This window comes from Ostrinia furnacalis, unplaced genomic scaffold (genome assembly GCF_004193835.3).
Source record: "Ostrinia furnacalis isolate ACB-3 unplaced genomic scaffold, ASM419383v2 OfSCF4245, whole genome shotgun sequence".
NCBI lineage: Eukaryota > Metazoa > Arthropoda > Insecta > Lepidoptera > Crambidae > Ostrinia > Ostrinia furnacalis.
The window spans coordinates 1,302,646-1,319,501 of record NW_021134484.1 but is presented as its reverse complement, the minus strand read 5'-3'; the positions used below and the strand labels follow the sequence as shown (position 1 = coordinate 1,319,501).

General features: G+C 35.0%; 1 protein-coding gene across 1 annotated transcript; it reads right to left on the bottom strand.

The window, feature by feature from the left end:
- Positions 1 to 265: 265 nt before the first annotated feature.
- LOC114359228 (protein obstructor-E) lies at positions 266 to 16,524 on the bottom strand. Its single transcript, XM_028313526.1, has 5 exons — positions 16,410 to 16,524; positions 4,128 to 4,186; positions 2,867 to 3,029; positions 1,433 to 1,627; positions 266 to 877 (listed from the first exon to the last, which is right to left on the bottom strand). The coding sequence occupies exons 1-5, from the start codon at positions 16,453 to 16,455 to the stop codon at positions 660 to 662; spliced, it is 681 nt and encodes a 226-aa protein (XP_028169327.1). The 5' UTR covers positions 16,456 to 16,524; the 3' UTR covers positions 266 to 659.
- Positions 16,525 to 16,856: the final 332 nt, after the last annotated feature.

Below are 16,856 nucleotides of genomic sequence, written 5' to 3'. Positions count from 1 at the left end.
AGCTGCCTAGTGCTGGAAAATTCCAGTAGTATTCCAGTGTCTCATGATACTACATAATTGCCTATAATTTTATGGGAAAAGTTAGAAAAGTACAACACCTCTCACTTTATTTATATTATTTAATCTTTCAAACATATCAAATCTTATTTACATTCTCATATTTTTGTAACAGGTATTTACAGAGATATGAAACATATATAATTATACTTACATGGTACTGTGACTTTACATAATGTAACAAAAATATATGTTTATTTCTACGGTAACTAATATCACGCTCGAATCGATTGTATTTGGCAACGTAGGTACATATCGAGTTTACATACATTGGTTTAGGTATAGCAATTTGATTGAAATTCACGAGTTAGTTAATAAATAGATTTCGGTGGAAGAATATTTCGGATTTGCTTTCAGAAGATTTAAATTAGATACATATATAATTACATCATACCAGTATCACAAAACGAAAACAGTTGTGCTTAACTGAATATACAAACTTGTAGTTGTTTAAAAAAATAAAAAATGAGAAACCTGATAATAAAAAATATCTAGGAACATTAACATGTGTGTTGATGTGGATAAAACTTCATTCTGTTTTAGACTTAATTTCTAAAACCTCACAGTTTCGTTTTCGTCTTGCGATACAAACATTATCTCCATCAGTGTCCGCAGTGCGGCACCAGCTCTGGGTCCTCACAGGTGAGGTTCTGGTCGTCGAAGACCTTGCCTTCTTCGCAGGTGATCAGACGGGGCTGGCCTTCCACACATGTGATCAGTCTATGGCAGTCCCCAGGTACTGGGAAACGAGGGAATGGCCAGAACTTGGCAGCCTGCGTGTTCGAAGGCACCTTGGTGGGGCATTTGAAGCCGACGACCGCTGTTGAAATAAATAATGTTTAAAATAATTAGAAAAAAAGCCAGTTCAAATATTTTATATAATTTATACACGAGAATTTCGATAATAGGCAAACAAAAAAGTGTATCAGAACTGACTTCCAACGAATAGTTTCAGTTTTTTTATACATATTTACCGCAGTACCTACATTTTTCATAACTTTCTACAGACACCACTTTTGTTCAAACTAACAGTTGTTTTGGTGATTAGATAAGTAATTATAGTGGCATTAAACATTAAATGAATTCGGTTCAATTTCAATAAACTGATAGTTTGTTATAAAACACGTAAAACTGATCACGTGATGAAAACGTGAAAAGAAGTGGTCTTTTCGCTATAAACTTTTATCCGTAATGCGCGGACTGTCATGGGTCGCGCGACCTGTCATTGGCCTATGATTGCGCCGGCGATGGCGAACTACACGCGTTGGTGTAGTTGAAGCTTAAAGGGGAAGCAAAAATCGAAATCAACTGATAAACTTGAACATGACTAGCAAACTAAGTGAACGGTCTCTAAAAGCTATATTTGACCCGTTACCTTCAGGGTTGCAGAAAGGTTGCAGCAGGTCAGGCCAGTTGCAGCCGTGGATCCTCTCGTCGTACACCAGGCCGGGGGTGCAGGGCTCCTGCTCGGGAATCCCGAAGGCGCACTTGATGTAGCTGGTCGAGCACTCGGCGCTGTCTGGGTAGATGCCGAACTGGTATTCGCAACCGGGGGTCGAGTAGGGGGTCACTGGAAATAATGATTTGGATTTTAGAATAATTTAAGTGTCTAATGCCCGTTTTCACCATCAATCCCTAATTTTTTAGTGACCCCTATGGTAACATTTATCAGGAATTTTGTTTTCATATGGGTCAATTAAAAATTAGGAATTGATGGTGAAAACGGTTTTAAATGTTATAACAGTATAAATAATAAAACTATTTAATGTGCATGTTTATTACAAATTATAATTTATAACACTTGTTTCAACTCTATCATAAATGCCATGTGTTAGGTTTACATACTGGAATTCAAGGTTTTGTAATACGGACCTAATAATTATAATCGCTTATTTAATATAACACACATTTTATAGGTACTTTATGTTTGAGCCATATTTCATAAAATAGCATGTTTTAAGAAAATAATTCACCTTTTCCTATTTAATTATAACATTGCATGAGCATTAAACAAGGTTTTACGCTTGTTAAGCAACAAATTTTCACTTTTTTAATAATAATTTTTAGCTGTATGTACTTGTACCTAATAGCCTTATAATCTACTTTTATTGTACGTAACTATGTTCTATTATTATTTCACACAATTAAGTAAGTATTAGAATGTATGGAATAAAAGGAAACCTAACACAAAACTACTTTCAGTTCGAGCCAGCAATAGTTTGATGCCTTCGTATAATCAGGCAGCTATTATCGCAGAACTTTGCCACATATGTATGTCACTCAAACATATAGTTCCAAAATATTGGACTGTCCTATCGATGACATTGACAGTGGAGCGCCACCGTCAATACCGGATCGCTGGTTCCGATTTTTGCCATGTTGGAAACCATATAGTTGAACGATGGTAGCGCCCCCCTGTCATTGAGTTTGGTGGGACAGTTCAGCTTGGGTCATCTATAGTAATTCACATGACATGTCATGCGATGCGTGCCATAGAGCTTTGACCCATAAATTAATAAGATAAACTTCAAATAGACAGGCTGATGCCGAAAACAAGTCTGTGCAAACTTTGCATGACATGTCGAGCGGCTCGTGCCCGTGCTCGGTATAACTTTATTATCTAGTATGTCTAGTGTACTAAGTCAGTGAATGATCATCATCGTCATTTCAGCCGCAGGACGTTCAATACTGAACATAGGTCTCTCGCAATGATTTCCACATCGCCCGATTGGTAGCGGCCTACATCCAGCGCCTTCCTACTATTTTATGAGGTCGTCAGTCCACCTTGTGGTGAATGATATGAACTTACAATCAGCCTTTCTGGTGCCGCAGTCGACGGCCCAGTTGTAGTTGCAGTGGTTGTGGACAGCGCCCTTCCCGTCGAAGAGCAGGCCGTTCTCGCAGGTCTCCACCGTCAGCGTGCCGTTGGTGCACAGGAAGAACTGGTCACAGAGCTCGGGGTGCGCGTACGCCTGGAAATTAGTGAAGATTATTTTAAACTAAGAAAAGTCAAAGTCAAATATTTTGCGCTTACTTAGGAACTTAAGTGCCTGGATGCGAGCGGCGCAGGACCGGTCTTTGTGGAAATCCTTGGGGGAGGCCTTTGTTCAGCAGTGGACGTCTTTCGGCTGAAACGAACGAACTTAGGAATTTCCATGTGAGCACTGAAGTGAGTGAAATGGGGGATTGAAGTAATTTGGCGCATCTAACATCTGTATAAATATGTATGAATCTCGCAAGGGACACAGTTATACATAATATTAGAGTTAGGTATGGAAGAAAGATGAAATGTTGATGTTAAAAGAAAAATATCTTGCTTTTTACGTTATTGCAAGAATTGAGGTAATAAAGAGTGATTAAATTTTTCACCTTCTGTAGGTACTCGATTTAGTAAAACGACCATGTAACACCATATATTTTGACCAAGTTGCACAGTTTGTGAAGTAGAGTCAGAAGCTTTACTCTCTTTATGTGTCTTTGCAACATTTTATATGAAATATTTCGTAATTTAGTGCAGCCACTTTTATTTTGCTGTTAACTTCGTCAAGTTTTCTTAATGTTATTTATTGTGTGATTGTCAGTAATTTGTACAAGTTTATTGATAGGAAATAAATTAAGTGACAGGGTTATGCCAGTACTGTCTACTGTTGCGGTTGACCTCAAGGGCACATTTTACGCAGAGGTAATTAGAACGGCAATGCACTGTCATTTTGCACTTTTGAATGAATGTCATGCACAATATGTACGTGTCCGGCAGACCTTGTTGAAAGAAATACAGTTGCAATCGACTGACATTTAAAATGATCTAAAAATTCTGAGAATATCATTTTAACTTATTTTGACCAGACTGATGACACATTAAGGTGTTAGTTATCGAAAAAGAGAGCAAAATAGCCAAGAAGAAGGATAATTTCTTTTATACCCCGAAACAAAAAGCTTCAGAAAGCTTAACGCCTTAACTAAAAAAAAATAACGTTTCTTCTGCCAACAATTTGAAACACGTCGGCATTTTATAATAAATTTTGCTATTGTTGACTAATTTAAACTAATTGCAATTTTGTTTTACTTACTTGAACACCATGTTGCTCAGGGCACGCTGGCGCGTGCTCGAGGAGGATGCCTGCGTTTGCTGAAAAATAAAACAAAAGAATATTAATAATAATTAGTGAAAGTATGTTTATGTTTACGGAAACATTTAATACTATTCCACCTCAATGATCATAAGGCATTCCAAAAAACTAAAACACTTGGTTAACACCAAGTTATCGTAACTTATTTAACAAGTGGGGTTACGAAACACACGAGAAATTATGATTTTTACACTTATTTATAAAGTACATAGCTAATTGATAATAAAAAAGGGAAGTTAAAGTTTACTTAACTTCCGATTTTAAATGCTCATTAATATTTAAAAGAAATAGTTTATTACAATGTTTCAATAAATTAGCTTAGCTCAAAATAGTAGTTTAATAAATTAGCTTAACGAGTATATAATGCATATAATACTTTATACGCATCACAGCGCATGTACAGGATTAGGTACTAGTTTTTTATAGCAACACAAACGGTCCAGTACACCATATTGTGCTTTAAAATTGTTTCGCTTCTCTTCCTTTTACCCAATCCCACACTGTCGTGGCTAAACGCAATCCGTGAGAGCCAAAGAAGAAATAAAAAGTACAGTGTCAACTACCCTTTTGGAGTTGTCAAAGCGTGACCCAATTATTAAGGTTGGTTTCGTTCTAGCGCCGCGCGTGCGCAAGTGTAATCTGCCTCATGAGCCGTGACGACCGTCGGTCCATTGGGCAACCCCCTGAGGTCGTTGGGCGCCAATTAGCGATTGTTTCTCTGAGGTAATCATTGGAAACGTTTATTGCAGTGCGATGCATTGTTGATTAATGTGCTGATCGTAATGGTAGATAATAGCAACTTCATTTAGCGCCTTTTTATGCTGCCATTAGTAAAAAGTAATTACCTACTAATTACGTTAAATTATGACTGTGACATATTTAAGAATAATGGGATTACTAAAGTGCTAAAAGCTTTGGTAAAAATAACTCTGAAACAAGCACGCAAGAATCAGAATCAATTTAGAATTACGGTATACTAGCTTTCCGCCCGCGGCTTCGCCCGCGTGGAATTTTGTCTGTCACAGAAAAACTTTATCTCGCGCGTCCCTGTTTCAAAAACCGGGATAAAAACTATCCTACGTCCTTTCCCGGGACTCAAACTATCTCTATGCTAAATTTCATCAAAATCGGTTCGGTGGTTTAGGCGTGAAAGAGAGACAGACAGACAGAGTTACTTTCGCATTTATAATATTAGTATAGATTTTGCGTGACTGTTATTATATCAAAACCTAATAAACAAGTACGACTAGTAAAACGATTCATGTCATATCGATCACACAATGGAATTAATTAAATCGATTACGTTTATCGAGCACTACCGCGGTTAGAGACGTTGAACCGCGAGTCGTCGTCACTTAATCATGTTTATCTCTGAAGCGACGTTAGGGCTGATAAAAAGAGATTAAAGACTTGTGTTAAAAAAGTTCAGAAACTTTCAATTTGACAACATAAACTAAGAAATCTGGGGGCACGGCAGTGCCCCCCCACCAAGTCGAGCACGGCCGTACCATCCTTTTCTCGAAGCAATTCAGGCCGTTTTCGACCGCCTGTAACTTCGTTGTGGATAAAACTAGAAGGCTGAATTTTCATTAGCTATGCAGGCATTGTAAAGACACGGTATATTTCAAATTTCATTCAATTTGAACCAGTAGTTTAAGAATTATAACGGGTCAAAGTTTCTTAATTTTGTTAATTTTGTCACTCACTGACTGACTCACCGATCATCAAAATTCTAAGGCACTTCTAGCAGACCTAGAAGCTTCAAATTTGGAATATAAGTAGTGTTTGGTGTATGAATCAAGGAAAAACTAAAATATTTGGGGGCACGGTAGTGCAACCGCCAAGTCGAGTAAAATTTTTCAATTTCGGTCCAGTTTTCTAGATACATAACTGCTGTCTACAAAATACAAAAAGAAATGAGATCCCATCAAAAACATACTTGTCAAAAAAACCAAGTCTCGCAACTCAGTTGTTCTACGGTAAAAAGTTGTGAGATCCATGTAATACCAAGTCCAGGCCAGGAAATCTTTAACGTTTTACATAAATATATTGACTTGGCCATCGCATGAAAACACGTGTAAATTAAATTATTTAGTGCGATGGCCAAGTCAATATATTTATGTAAAACGTTAAAGATTTCCTGGCCTGGACTTGGTATTACATGGATCTCACAACTTTTTACCGTAGAACAACTGAGTTGCGAGACTTGGTTTTTTTGACAAGTATTGTTTTGATGGGATATTTATTTAAACCTCACAAACATGCTCAGTCATCAAAAGTGTGCTTGTTTTTAACATTAAAATTAAGTATTCGTTTATAACATGTTGCTTAAGATTTTTAGTGTTGGCAAAATGTTTCAGACCTCGTTCCACCTGATATAGCTTTGTTTAAATTTTTTGTAGAGTAGGTGTACAGTCATGACATTTTCTAATATTTTTTAAAGATAACTCCTGTACAGTCTACACTTCTTTACCTACTACTACCACCTCTCCTGTACACCATGAACATTTCATTGTACATTGTTTGGAATCGATAATGTTAAAACTTTGTAGTTGTCAGTCTTCAGTCAGTCAATGCAGTGAGTGAAAGTGTCAGGGAGTTCCACCCTTAATGGGAGCTTTTACAGTTAAATCTAGTGAAAGCTCTTATCAGCTTTATCAGTAATTATTTTTGCGCAAGATCCTTTATTCTTGCAGTTGCCAGCCCTCAAGCGAGTTCTCGAGCGTGAGTGAGGCAACTCACGACTGAATGTCGGCCGTTGAATCGACCACTTTTACTTTTGTTACTACCGCACAATAGACGGAGACGCTCGCTTCGAGCACAGCCAAGAACAATAAAGGAATTAAGGTCTTTTGCCAACATTCTTATGGTAAATTCACCCTAATTACAACTTCAATAGAGACCATAGTTTTTTCTTGATGTCTGTACAACTTGTACCAGCAGAGTAGTAAAAGACCAACCACCCAATCTTTCCGTAAATGTCGTAACAGGCGGTTAAAGGAGAATAAAGCGAGTATCATAATTGGCCTACAAAATCTACTTAAAACATTGTTATTACAGATTGATATTGTGCTGTGTTGCTGTGTACTATCCTTAAATAAATAAATAAAAATAAATCAGGCCGTTTCTACCCATCTGGCCAACGTGGGGAGTGTGGACCAAATCCTCCATTTGTCTCTATCCTGCACCTATAGTACATTTGAGATCGTCCTCGTGCAGTAGGTGTACTAAATGATTGTTGTGGTAATTGATTAGACGTAAAGCAATAATCATAAAATATATTTAAATGCAATTAAAGCAAATGCAATATTTCAGCGAATTCGAAAACCGCAGAGACTTCATTTCAATTATAATAACTCACATTTATATTAAGCACCAATATACATTGTTATTCCATACTTAACTGCCCATTAAACTTACGATGTTACTATATTGTTACGATATGTTAATTACAAACTTAATTTATTACAGGTTAATATGCGGTTTCGTTGATACATTTGTTTATAATTTAGACACATTTAAGCAAGTTCTTAGTTTACATGCTTAGCAAACCAGAACTAGTTTATTTTTATAATTTAGTAATTACATTTTACTTTTCTTTGTACCTATAATGTAGAGGTGTACTCTTACATTGGACAAATTGCACTTTTTACCATGTTTGCAATATGAAAGGACATTTTTCTGCTTGCAGCTAAAAAACAGTATTTTCTCAGTTTATTGGCTAAGTGTTAATATGTCATGAAACTGTAAACATTATTGCGCTACCTATGTTTCCAAAGCCGCGGTGATAAAATATAGTCTTTAGCTAATGTACGAACTGGCAGTTACTCAACGCTTAATGTGAGAGATCTAGTTCAATCTTCGTAATAACATACTCGCTGATTGCCGCTAAGCAATGAATATAGCCATTTGAACTGTTACACGCTCATCTATAATAACAAGTTATATTTTTTTGGCTTAACAATTTTGTGTTTAGTTTAAGTTCTTCACCAATTTAATGCAAAATAATATAAGCCTCTAAATAAATATTAAACTATAACATTTGGATTTTTAAAGAAATTGAGCTGTTAGCTATTTTTTATATGTTTTGCTCAAAATAAGTACCTAAAGCAGATTATAAGTATTATAACTGATAAATAGATCCAGAGAACTTGCAATAACTTTTGTACTCGTACTTCAACTGGTTTGTACATATTATGTGTTTGTTTGTACACCTACTTACGAGTATGTGTACGAGTAGGTGTACATAATAATATATGTACCTTTATTAATTAATATTAATTAACTGATTTGTGAACTACCAGTTTTGTATTAGTCATGAGTACTTACATGCAAATTATGTATTTAATTAATTTGTAAAACGTAATCATATCCGTAATCACTACAAAACTGTACCTGTTAGTGAATATTTTTATAAATATTCATTATGTACCAAAATTCGCTCACATTCAAAGTTATAATTTAGTTTCATATAGGTATTTAACTATGAATGTGAACGAATTTTGGTATTATAATAATCCTTATAGCGACGTCTATTGGTATAAAATAGAACTAATAGTTATCAAAGGTCACTCAATCAATTTTCTACTAACCTTACGCGTTTGAGATATTCTCATTCTGGGCGATCGGGCAATAGAACCAAGCGAAAGTAGTAACTAGTGGTCAGCCTTGATGCGTTCGCGCAGCTACGAGCGATTTTATCAGACACTTAATGGCTGGTTTAGATAGCAGATATCTAGCGAATACACGTCAAAACAAAAGAATTAGAAGTGTTTAAGTTAGAAGTAGTGGTGGGGCTATTGTTATGATTAACCATTAGATTTTATGTTTACTAGATTTCTTTTAATACCTACTCTGCTCTGGTTAATACTAAACAACTGCAACTTGATAGAGTCAATGTTTGTTATCAGTATATCACAAGACAGAGACAATTTCATGTAAAATTAATAGTAATACTAATTTTAGGGTTTAAAAAGAATTTGTTGAAATATAACATTCCTAGGTAGATATGTTTTTGTGAATGTAATAATGTGTTGATTTAAACAGTTTCTTCATCACTTTGAGAAACTTTTGGAATTGCAACCATATTCAAGTAACTGCGCAGTAATTTTCTTAGTACCTATCCCATTGGTAACTATTTGTGCAGGCAGCCAATCCACAAATTGTTGGTTTCGAGTCCAAGAGTGGCTCTATAAATCAAGTTTCACGAGAACATTTTAGGCATAAATATTACATTAGACTATTCTAAATTACAAATGTATTAAGTCTTTTTCACAGTCATCAGAATGTGCAAAATAAAACAGCCAATAAGTCGTGTTCAAACAACCTGCGCCTGCGCTTAGAAGATGCTTCCGATTGCGCAACTCCTAGATTTCTCCGCGTTCCGACATTTTGCAATCGTGTTATCTAAAGGATGCCTTATCAGACATTCGGAAGCCTTTGACCGGTCGGAACTTCTTGGAAAATTGGTTCCTTTATGTAACATACACCCGTATTCACAAACTATGCTTGCATAAGTGAAGCAGCAATCCTATGCGAAGTCGAACGTACAGCATTGAATAGAGCTCTGTGATCCGTTCGTGCGTGAGTGTCACTCCGCCAGGTTTTTGGGACCCTGTGCGTCCACGTGCACTGTGAGACCTCATAGTAATGTTGTGGATACGGGTGTTATGTGTTACGCGAATTAAAGTGAATTTTATAACTGTTAGATTCTTTAAAATAGTTTTATCGGCAAAGTGCATTGCTTAAGAATTTCTCCAGACAGAAAATCTAGTGTCAAAAGTAAATAAAATACATTATTAATTTATCAGTAATTAAAGTCACGTGTATAGATAGAATACACTTTATTTTACACCACACAAGATAAGAAAAGAAAAAGAAAGAAATATACAAAATATACGGCACAATTTAGGCGGTGTTATCGCTGTAAAGCGGTCTCTTCCAGACAACATAAATTTTATTATCACTAGTAATATTCGTATTTGCAAGACGCTTCGAAAGTGCGATTCGTTTTTAAGCTGGTGGAGTTGATGGTTTTAGCGATAAATAACTTTTAAAAAAAATAAAACCGACTTCAAATGCGTGAACACAAAAAAAAACTAAAAATTAAAAAAATTGCGTATAAAAAAGTTCATCCCCAATTTTCCACCCTTGGGGGTTGTTTTTTCTATTATTAAATTCAAATGGGACCACCCTTGAGGTATTACCTATACGCCGAAAAAAGATTTGTTCAAATCGGTTCATAATTGGCGGAGTTATCGCGTAACAAAAATAGAAAAAAAAAAACATACGGGTCGAATTGAGAACCTCCTCCTTTTTTGAAGTCGGTTGAAAATTGCAAGTTGTCAAAGATTGTTCTTAAAAACGCTGTCATGATGAATGGGTGTTATGTAAACCAGCGTAAGTAACATTTTAGGTAATCATCGGTACGTACTACGTACTACGTAGAGAAACTAGTAGGCCGTGTTAATAGCAACTGGTAAACAATCAAATAAATATAGTTGAGATTTACACCACACTGTTTATTATTGATTTGATTTATGACTCTAGTAATTCCATGTCATTGCCAAACGTTACCTAAAACTATTTTAATTGCAAGGCGAAAAAATGTTGAGGGTGTGGATCAGATGTATATTCCAGATTTCCAGTTAATTTTATACATTGATTTCCCCATAAACTTTTACTTCTGTATCCAATAAATAATTCACTTGCTTTAACCATTTATAGGTCTACATTTTTGAAATATCCGAAAAGCAATAAAATATTGAATTGAATTGAAACGAATTACAGCATGAAACGTACGTAATATAACGTTCAGTTAGATTCAATTGAACCTAACTAAACGTAATTACATGGTACTTAATTTACAACCTTGCTTGCCAGTTTTTACTTCCCGGTCTAATTGCTGTTTGGCTATTATCAATAATCTCATAATACACTATTTCCGATTTGCAATAATTTGCGCCAGTTAACGCCTATATAGCCTTTAAAACCTTTGTCTTAATATGTTCAAAAAGAGAGCTGTAGTTTTAACTCAACTTTTCCTGAAAATCTTATAGGCTGTTGTCAAGAGATGCGATAACACAAAGAAATATTCTGTACATGGTATTTGTTTGAAGCTAGCACTTAGTACACAGTACATCAGTAGGTACAACTGTTTAAGATGCAATAGTGGTAAAACTCTATACGTGCTTTTGTCCATAAAATGGCTATAACATTAGGTTTAAGTTCATTAAAGATAGTAAACATGGCTAAAAACACACATTGACATTCTCACTGTGATTTATATCATCTTGGCATAGGTCTAGGTGCCCCTACGCATTATAAAACAACGGAACTGGATAATTCATCTCAATACATTTTATTGTGTTATTGGAAAAATCAAAAGCCTCCAATCTATGTACGCTTTAAATTATTAGAGTTTTGAGCAAAATCTGTAATAAGCACCACAGCAATTAAAGTGGACTGCGTAATTTTGAAAAAGAAACTCGTGTGCTCGGTAACAAACTTAACCCACTTGTTACTAGCGTTTGATATACGGATCAACATAAAAATTAAATTATTATAAACAATGAGGGTGGTTTCTGATAACATTGTTTATATTAAAAGATTCCTATGGGGTCCCTTTGTCCATCAGAAGTGTTTTGTTCTACATTGGGTGTCACATTTCAATCGTAAGCGTTTTGTTGTTTTCGTAAATTTTATGATGACTTTTTCAAGGTGAATACAAACATGATAAGTATTTATTCTAAAGTATTTCTTGACGAAATATGAAAGTTTTTAGCCCACTTTTTGTAAATCGATAACACAATTATAAACATTTTTATAGTAACTGTTACTAATTCAACGTTAAACTTAGTGATCCGTATAAGGAACGCTAGTAATATGAGCTGCGGTATTTTGTTGTTTTAGCGCCTGCCTTCGAGGCCTTTTCCTTTAAATGAAATCATTGAAGAATTGGAGAAATATGAAGATGAGTGTATCCCTAACTTAATCACAATTTTCCCGCCGGAAAATCCGGAAAATTGTAATGGTGACTTAACCAAAGAGAACTCTGGTGATGAAAATAAAGTACCAATAAATTTGCCTGGATTACAAATGAGAGCCCACATAGAAATCACTAGAGAATTCTTCATCTAGTGATGATGAAGAAGACTGCATCCCGTTAGCTTAGATAGCCAATTATGCCCTAGACAGGGTCAGTCATGTTTGAAGATATGAAGAAATTATTGTTTGTAAATGAGATGATTTAGTGTGGTTACAGTTGCTTCAAATGCATTGAAAAATTGCGCCAACTGTCAAAACCAAGAGATTTTCTCCGCCACATAAACAGAGGAGAAGTATTTTCACATCTCAAATTCAGTCATATAACACACATTTTTTTATGAAACTCACGCTTTGATACAAACACAATATTTTATGCAAGAAATATAAAATTACCCTTTATCCCAGAAAATGTTTTGGGCATAATTATACAGTTCACACTGCTGGAATTAAATTTGAAAAATAATCAATTTAACTCTGAATATTATTTTATTAATGAATATTCCATATTTTATGCAAATACTTTAATAACTTACGTAAGTCGCAAAGAGTAGGTATTATCTCTAAGTTCATACAAATGGCCGTACATATTACTAGCGTTCCGTATATCAAACACCATTTTCCAGCGTTTCCGTAAGACCAATATTTTTTTTTGTATTTTTCCTGTTGCCTTGATGCATTAAATAGCCGATATATGCAAAATCACAGGAATCGTAAGAAAAAAGGGATATCCGTAACAACTGGGTTAAAGCCGCATTGACACAGACGAGCCGCTAGTAAAAAACAAATCAAAGGCCCATCAAAGTAAAAGTCTATGGCGAATTTTCGACCGATTACGCCAGTCAAAACAATGGTTGCACCTGCATGAGATAACGGGGTGAACGTAACGCGAGGCGCGACGAATCCAGGGCCGTAGTTGGAGTTCAATTCAAGATAGAGTAGCGGCTTTAAAGCCGTCGTACTCGTCGAGTAATTTATTTAATGAGGTGTCGCGTAGCTAAAAATGAATTTAATGTAGATCCAAGATTCAAATTCACATATATTTTTTTTTATGTGACAGGAGACAAACGAGCAGGCGGATCACCTGATGGTAAGTGATTACTGTTGCCCATAGACACCCGCAGACCCAGAGGCGTTACAGGTGCGTTGCCGGCCTTTAAGGTGAAGATAGGCTCTTCTTGAAAGCTTGCAGGTCGTATCCATCCGGAAACACCGCAGACGACAGTCCATTCCACAGTTTGGTTGTACGGGACAGGAATTCAATCAATTTGTGAAGTATCACAAGCTTTACCTGTACCTTAGTCAAAATATTTGGTCTGGTCGTTTCTCTATCGTCAAAAAGGTGGAAGGTGAAAAAATTAATCACCATTCATTACTAATTCTTGTAGTAATGAAATTGCCAAGCCACATATTTTGAATACAATGCCAAATACTTTAAAGGTAGGGCATTGGCCCATATTGTGCCACCCTAGCTACGGCCCTGGATGCGACGATCGACTCGTGCGCAATTGCGCAACACGCGAATGGGATGATCTACTCGAGAGTCGATGAAAATGGAAGTGTTTTGTGTATTTTGTAGAGTATCCGCTAGATTTAGTTTTCAAATGCGAAATTTTTGTTTGTGGATTGCGAAATAAAGTAGCTAGTAACAAAATTTGTCAGATAAGTTTGACATTATTGTTTACATATTTACACAGTGTCTGAATTACAATACGTTTAGAGTTTTGGCTGACAACCAGAACCTCCTGTCAATACTACTAAGCAATAGGAAAAGGTCCTTTTATAACAATAATAAAAATTATAGCTTTTATATTTAAATCTAAAGACCTTGAAATATTAAAATGTGCTCAACATGCATGGGTAATAAATTAATGCTGTCACATTAAAAATGTTTGAATTATTTTTAAGGCAGTGTTAATGTGTATTTTTGTTTTTATTGCATGTGTGGGAATTTTCATGAAGGACCTTAAGATTTAGAAGATACTAAAGAAAAAACTAAGCTTTGATATTAAGCCTTCATAATAATTAGATGATGAGTCATAATGAACAAGTTTGTTGTAAATGTTATTTTATTTAGCGAAACGACCCAGCCACATTTCGAGTAAGGTGTAAAATGACCTTAGGGCATAATATAGAGTTAGGGCGTATAGAACTAGAAGATTGGCTCTACATAAGATTTGATAACTTTTTATCACTTTGAGTCATATTATGGTCTCATCTTTACAACATTTTACATACACATATAAATAATAAATAAATAAATATCCTTGGACATTTTACACTGCGCTTCTAGTCCCAAACTAAGCAAAGCTTGTACTATGGGTACTAGACAACGGATGTAAACGGATATATTCTACTAGTGGGATTTTATTTTCATGATGTTATAGCATAATTTAGCACTCTATATTTGGGACTGCAACAAGGAAAAGGATCTTGTAGAAGCTTAAGAACATAAATATTTTTTACAAGTGGTTTCCTGTTTTAAATGGCAATAATTAAAAGTATAATGATGATTAAATAGCCTCTTTATCACTAATATTCTCATAACTCAAACAAGTGAGTCAATGTAATCCGTTTAAGCAATTTAAAGTTGAAAAAACGTTACGTTATCTTGTTTTAAGTTGCCTCTATGACTGCCTACTTGATTCTTATTACGAAATTAATTAAAAAATTACACAATAAAATGCCCATAAATACACGTCTAAATAAATGAGTGAGTTACTGATTTTCATACACAATTTAATCGGTTATGTAAATGGCATTTAGTTCATTCAGTGTGTCTTAATAACTAACAAATGAACAATATTTATTGTTGACGTTAATGAAATGACACATTTCACTGTATCATTACTTCTGTTTGAGCCAATAAAAGCGGTCAGAACATTTTAACAAAACCTGTAACTTAAAAGTTCACGTTTTCGAAACCAAAAAACTTGTAACGGACTTAAACATATAAATCTGGTCCAAAATGTTTTTTTAAATGTCGCAGTGGTCGGCAGGGCCTTGACTACAATTCCGGCCACCTTTCAAATCGTTGGGCAACGATTGGGAATAGCTCTATTTACAACAATTAATATCGAAAGGATATAATTAGTTTTGTAATTCGCGTTATATACCAAGGTATTATGTTCTACTTTACTCGTAGAGTAGCTTGGACGAAGAATATTCAGACAAATGAAGACTCAAACTTTCGTTTACTCTTCATCAGTTTATGTAATTGGTGTGTTATTTTAATATACTGTCACAATCCTAATTTGAATATTAGGATACTACTCGGTAACTGCAGAAATGTTGAAACAATATAAATAAAAAATGTATGGATCCACGATAAGCACATGTCATACCTAAACAATGACATTAATAACATTAAATACGACAATTGTTAATAAATAAATCCGTAATTAAAAACCGATTGGTAAATAATAAATTAATTTCAAAACTAACCGTTGAAAATCCAACTCGAACTCTAAAATTAACAACAAGCGGAAATGTAAGGCTGTCAATTATTTCAATTAGCAATCCTACTTACATATTTGATATAAATCATCATTTAACTTATTATCGAACGTTAGTAGCGTTTCCTTTCGTAAAATATAAGTGTTTTATTTACAAAAATATAAATTCTGACTCTATATCCAAGGCTAATCCTTATCTGGCAATAATGAATTATGTATTTCTAGTATGTCTAGTCTTAGAAACCAGATTGTCAAGTTTTGGTTTTGGTATTACATAAAGATAATTACCAAATGCGATACATAATGCGAGATTTTGGTGATACAATAACCCGTTGTGGCGGTTAAATTATTACGAAAACTTAAAAAAAGCAAGTTCTTTGATAGGTAATAAATCATTATATGAGCTTTGTATGTTTTTGATATGACCTTAACAATTTGTCATGTGGAACGACGCAAGCAAATAGGGCAAAACTTTTAAATATTTTGATTTATAAAGTGCAATTTGAAGTGACTTAGAAAACCCCAGCTGATAGATATAACTCACACCTTTAGCCTTTAAATCTACTATGAAAAGACATGTTTGATATGTTCAATGATATTACTACAATCATTGCTTCTAATCAATTGTTATCAATCCATTCAAGATCCACCAATCCAATACATTTTCTTAAACATATCTTAACTTATACTAAACTCTATCTACACTAAGAAAACTGTATCTTACCGAAAGCAACGCAAGCGGCGAACGACAATAAACTTGCACTATACATTATAGAGTCGCGACGTGTGCGCGTGGTAGACTTGCCGGCAGCACTGGGGTTCGACTCGACGGCTCACGCAGCGGCCGTAGCGACCCGTATGTATAACGCTGGTCTGCTTTTGTACCAGGTAGATCGACAGTAAACGATATACTTGGACAGTTTAAAAGGAATGTAGTCCCAAACTAAGTTTGTACCATAGTTTATGCCTGTTAAAGGTATTATTTTTAAACATCCAAGTTTTGTCATACTCAGATATCAAACTCGCTACTTCTAACAAGTTAATAAATAAATACTTATTTATTTTCCCAAAAAGAAAGGAGATACCTACATTATTCTTGACGAAATAACAATGTAAGCTATATGCACTAGATAATAACCTATTTAAATTATTTGCCAATGAGACCCAAACT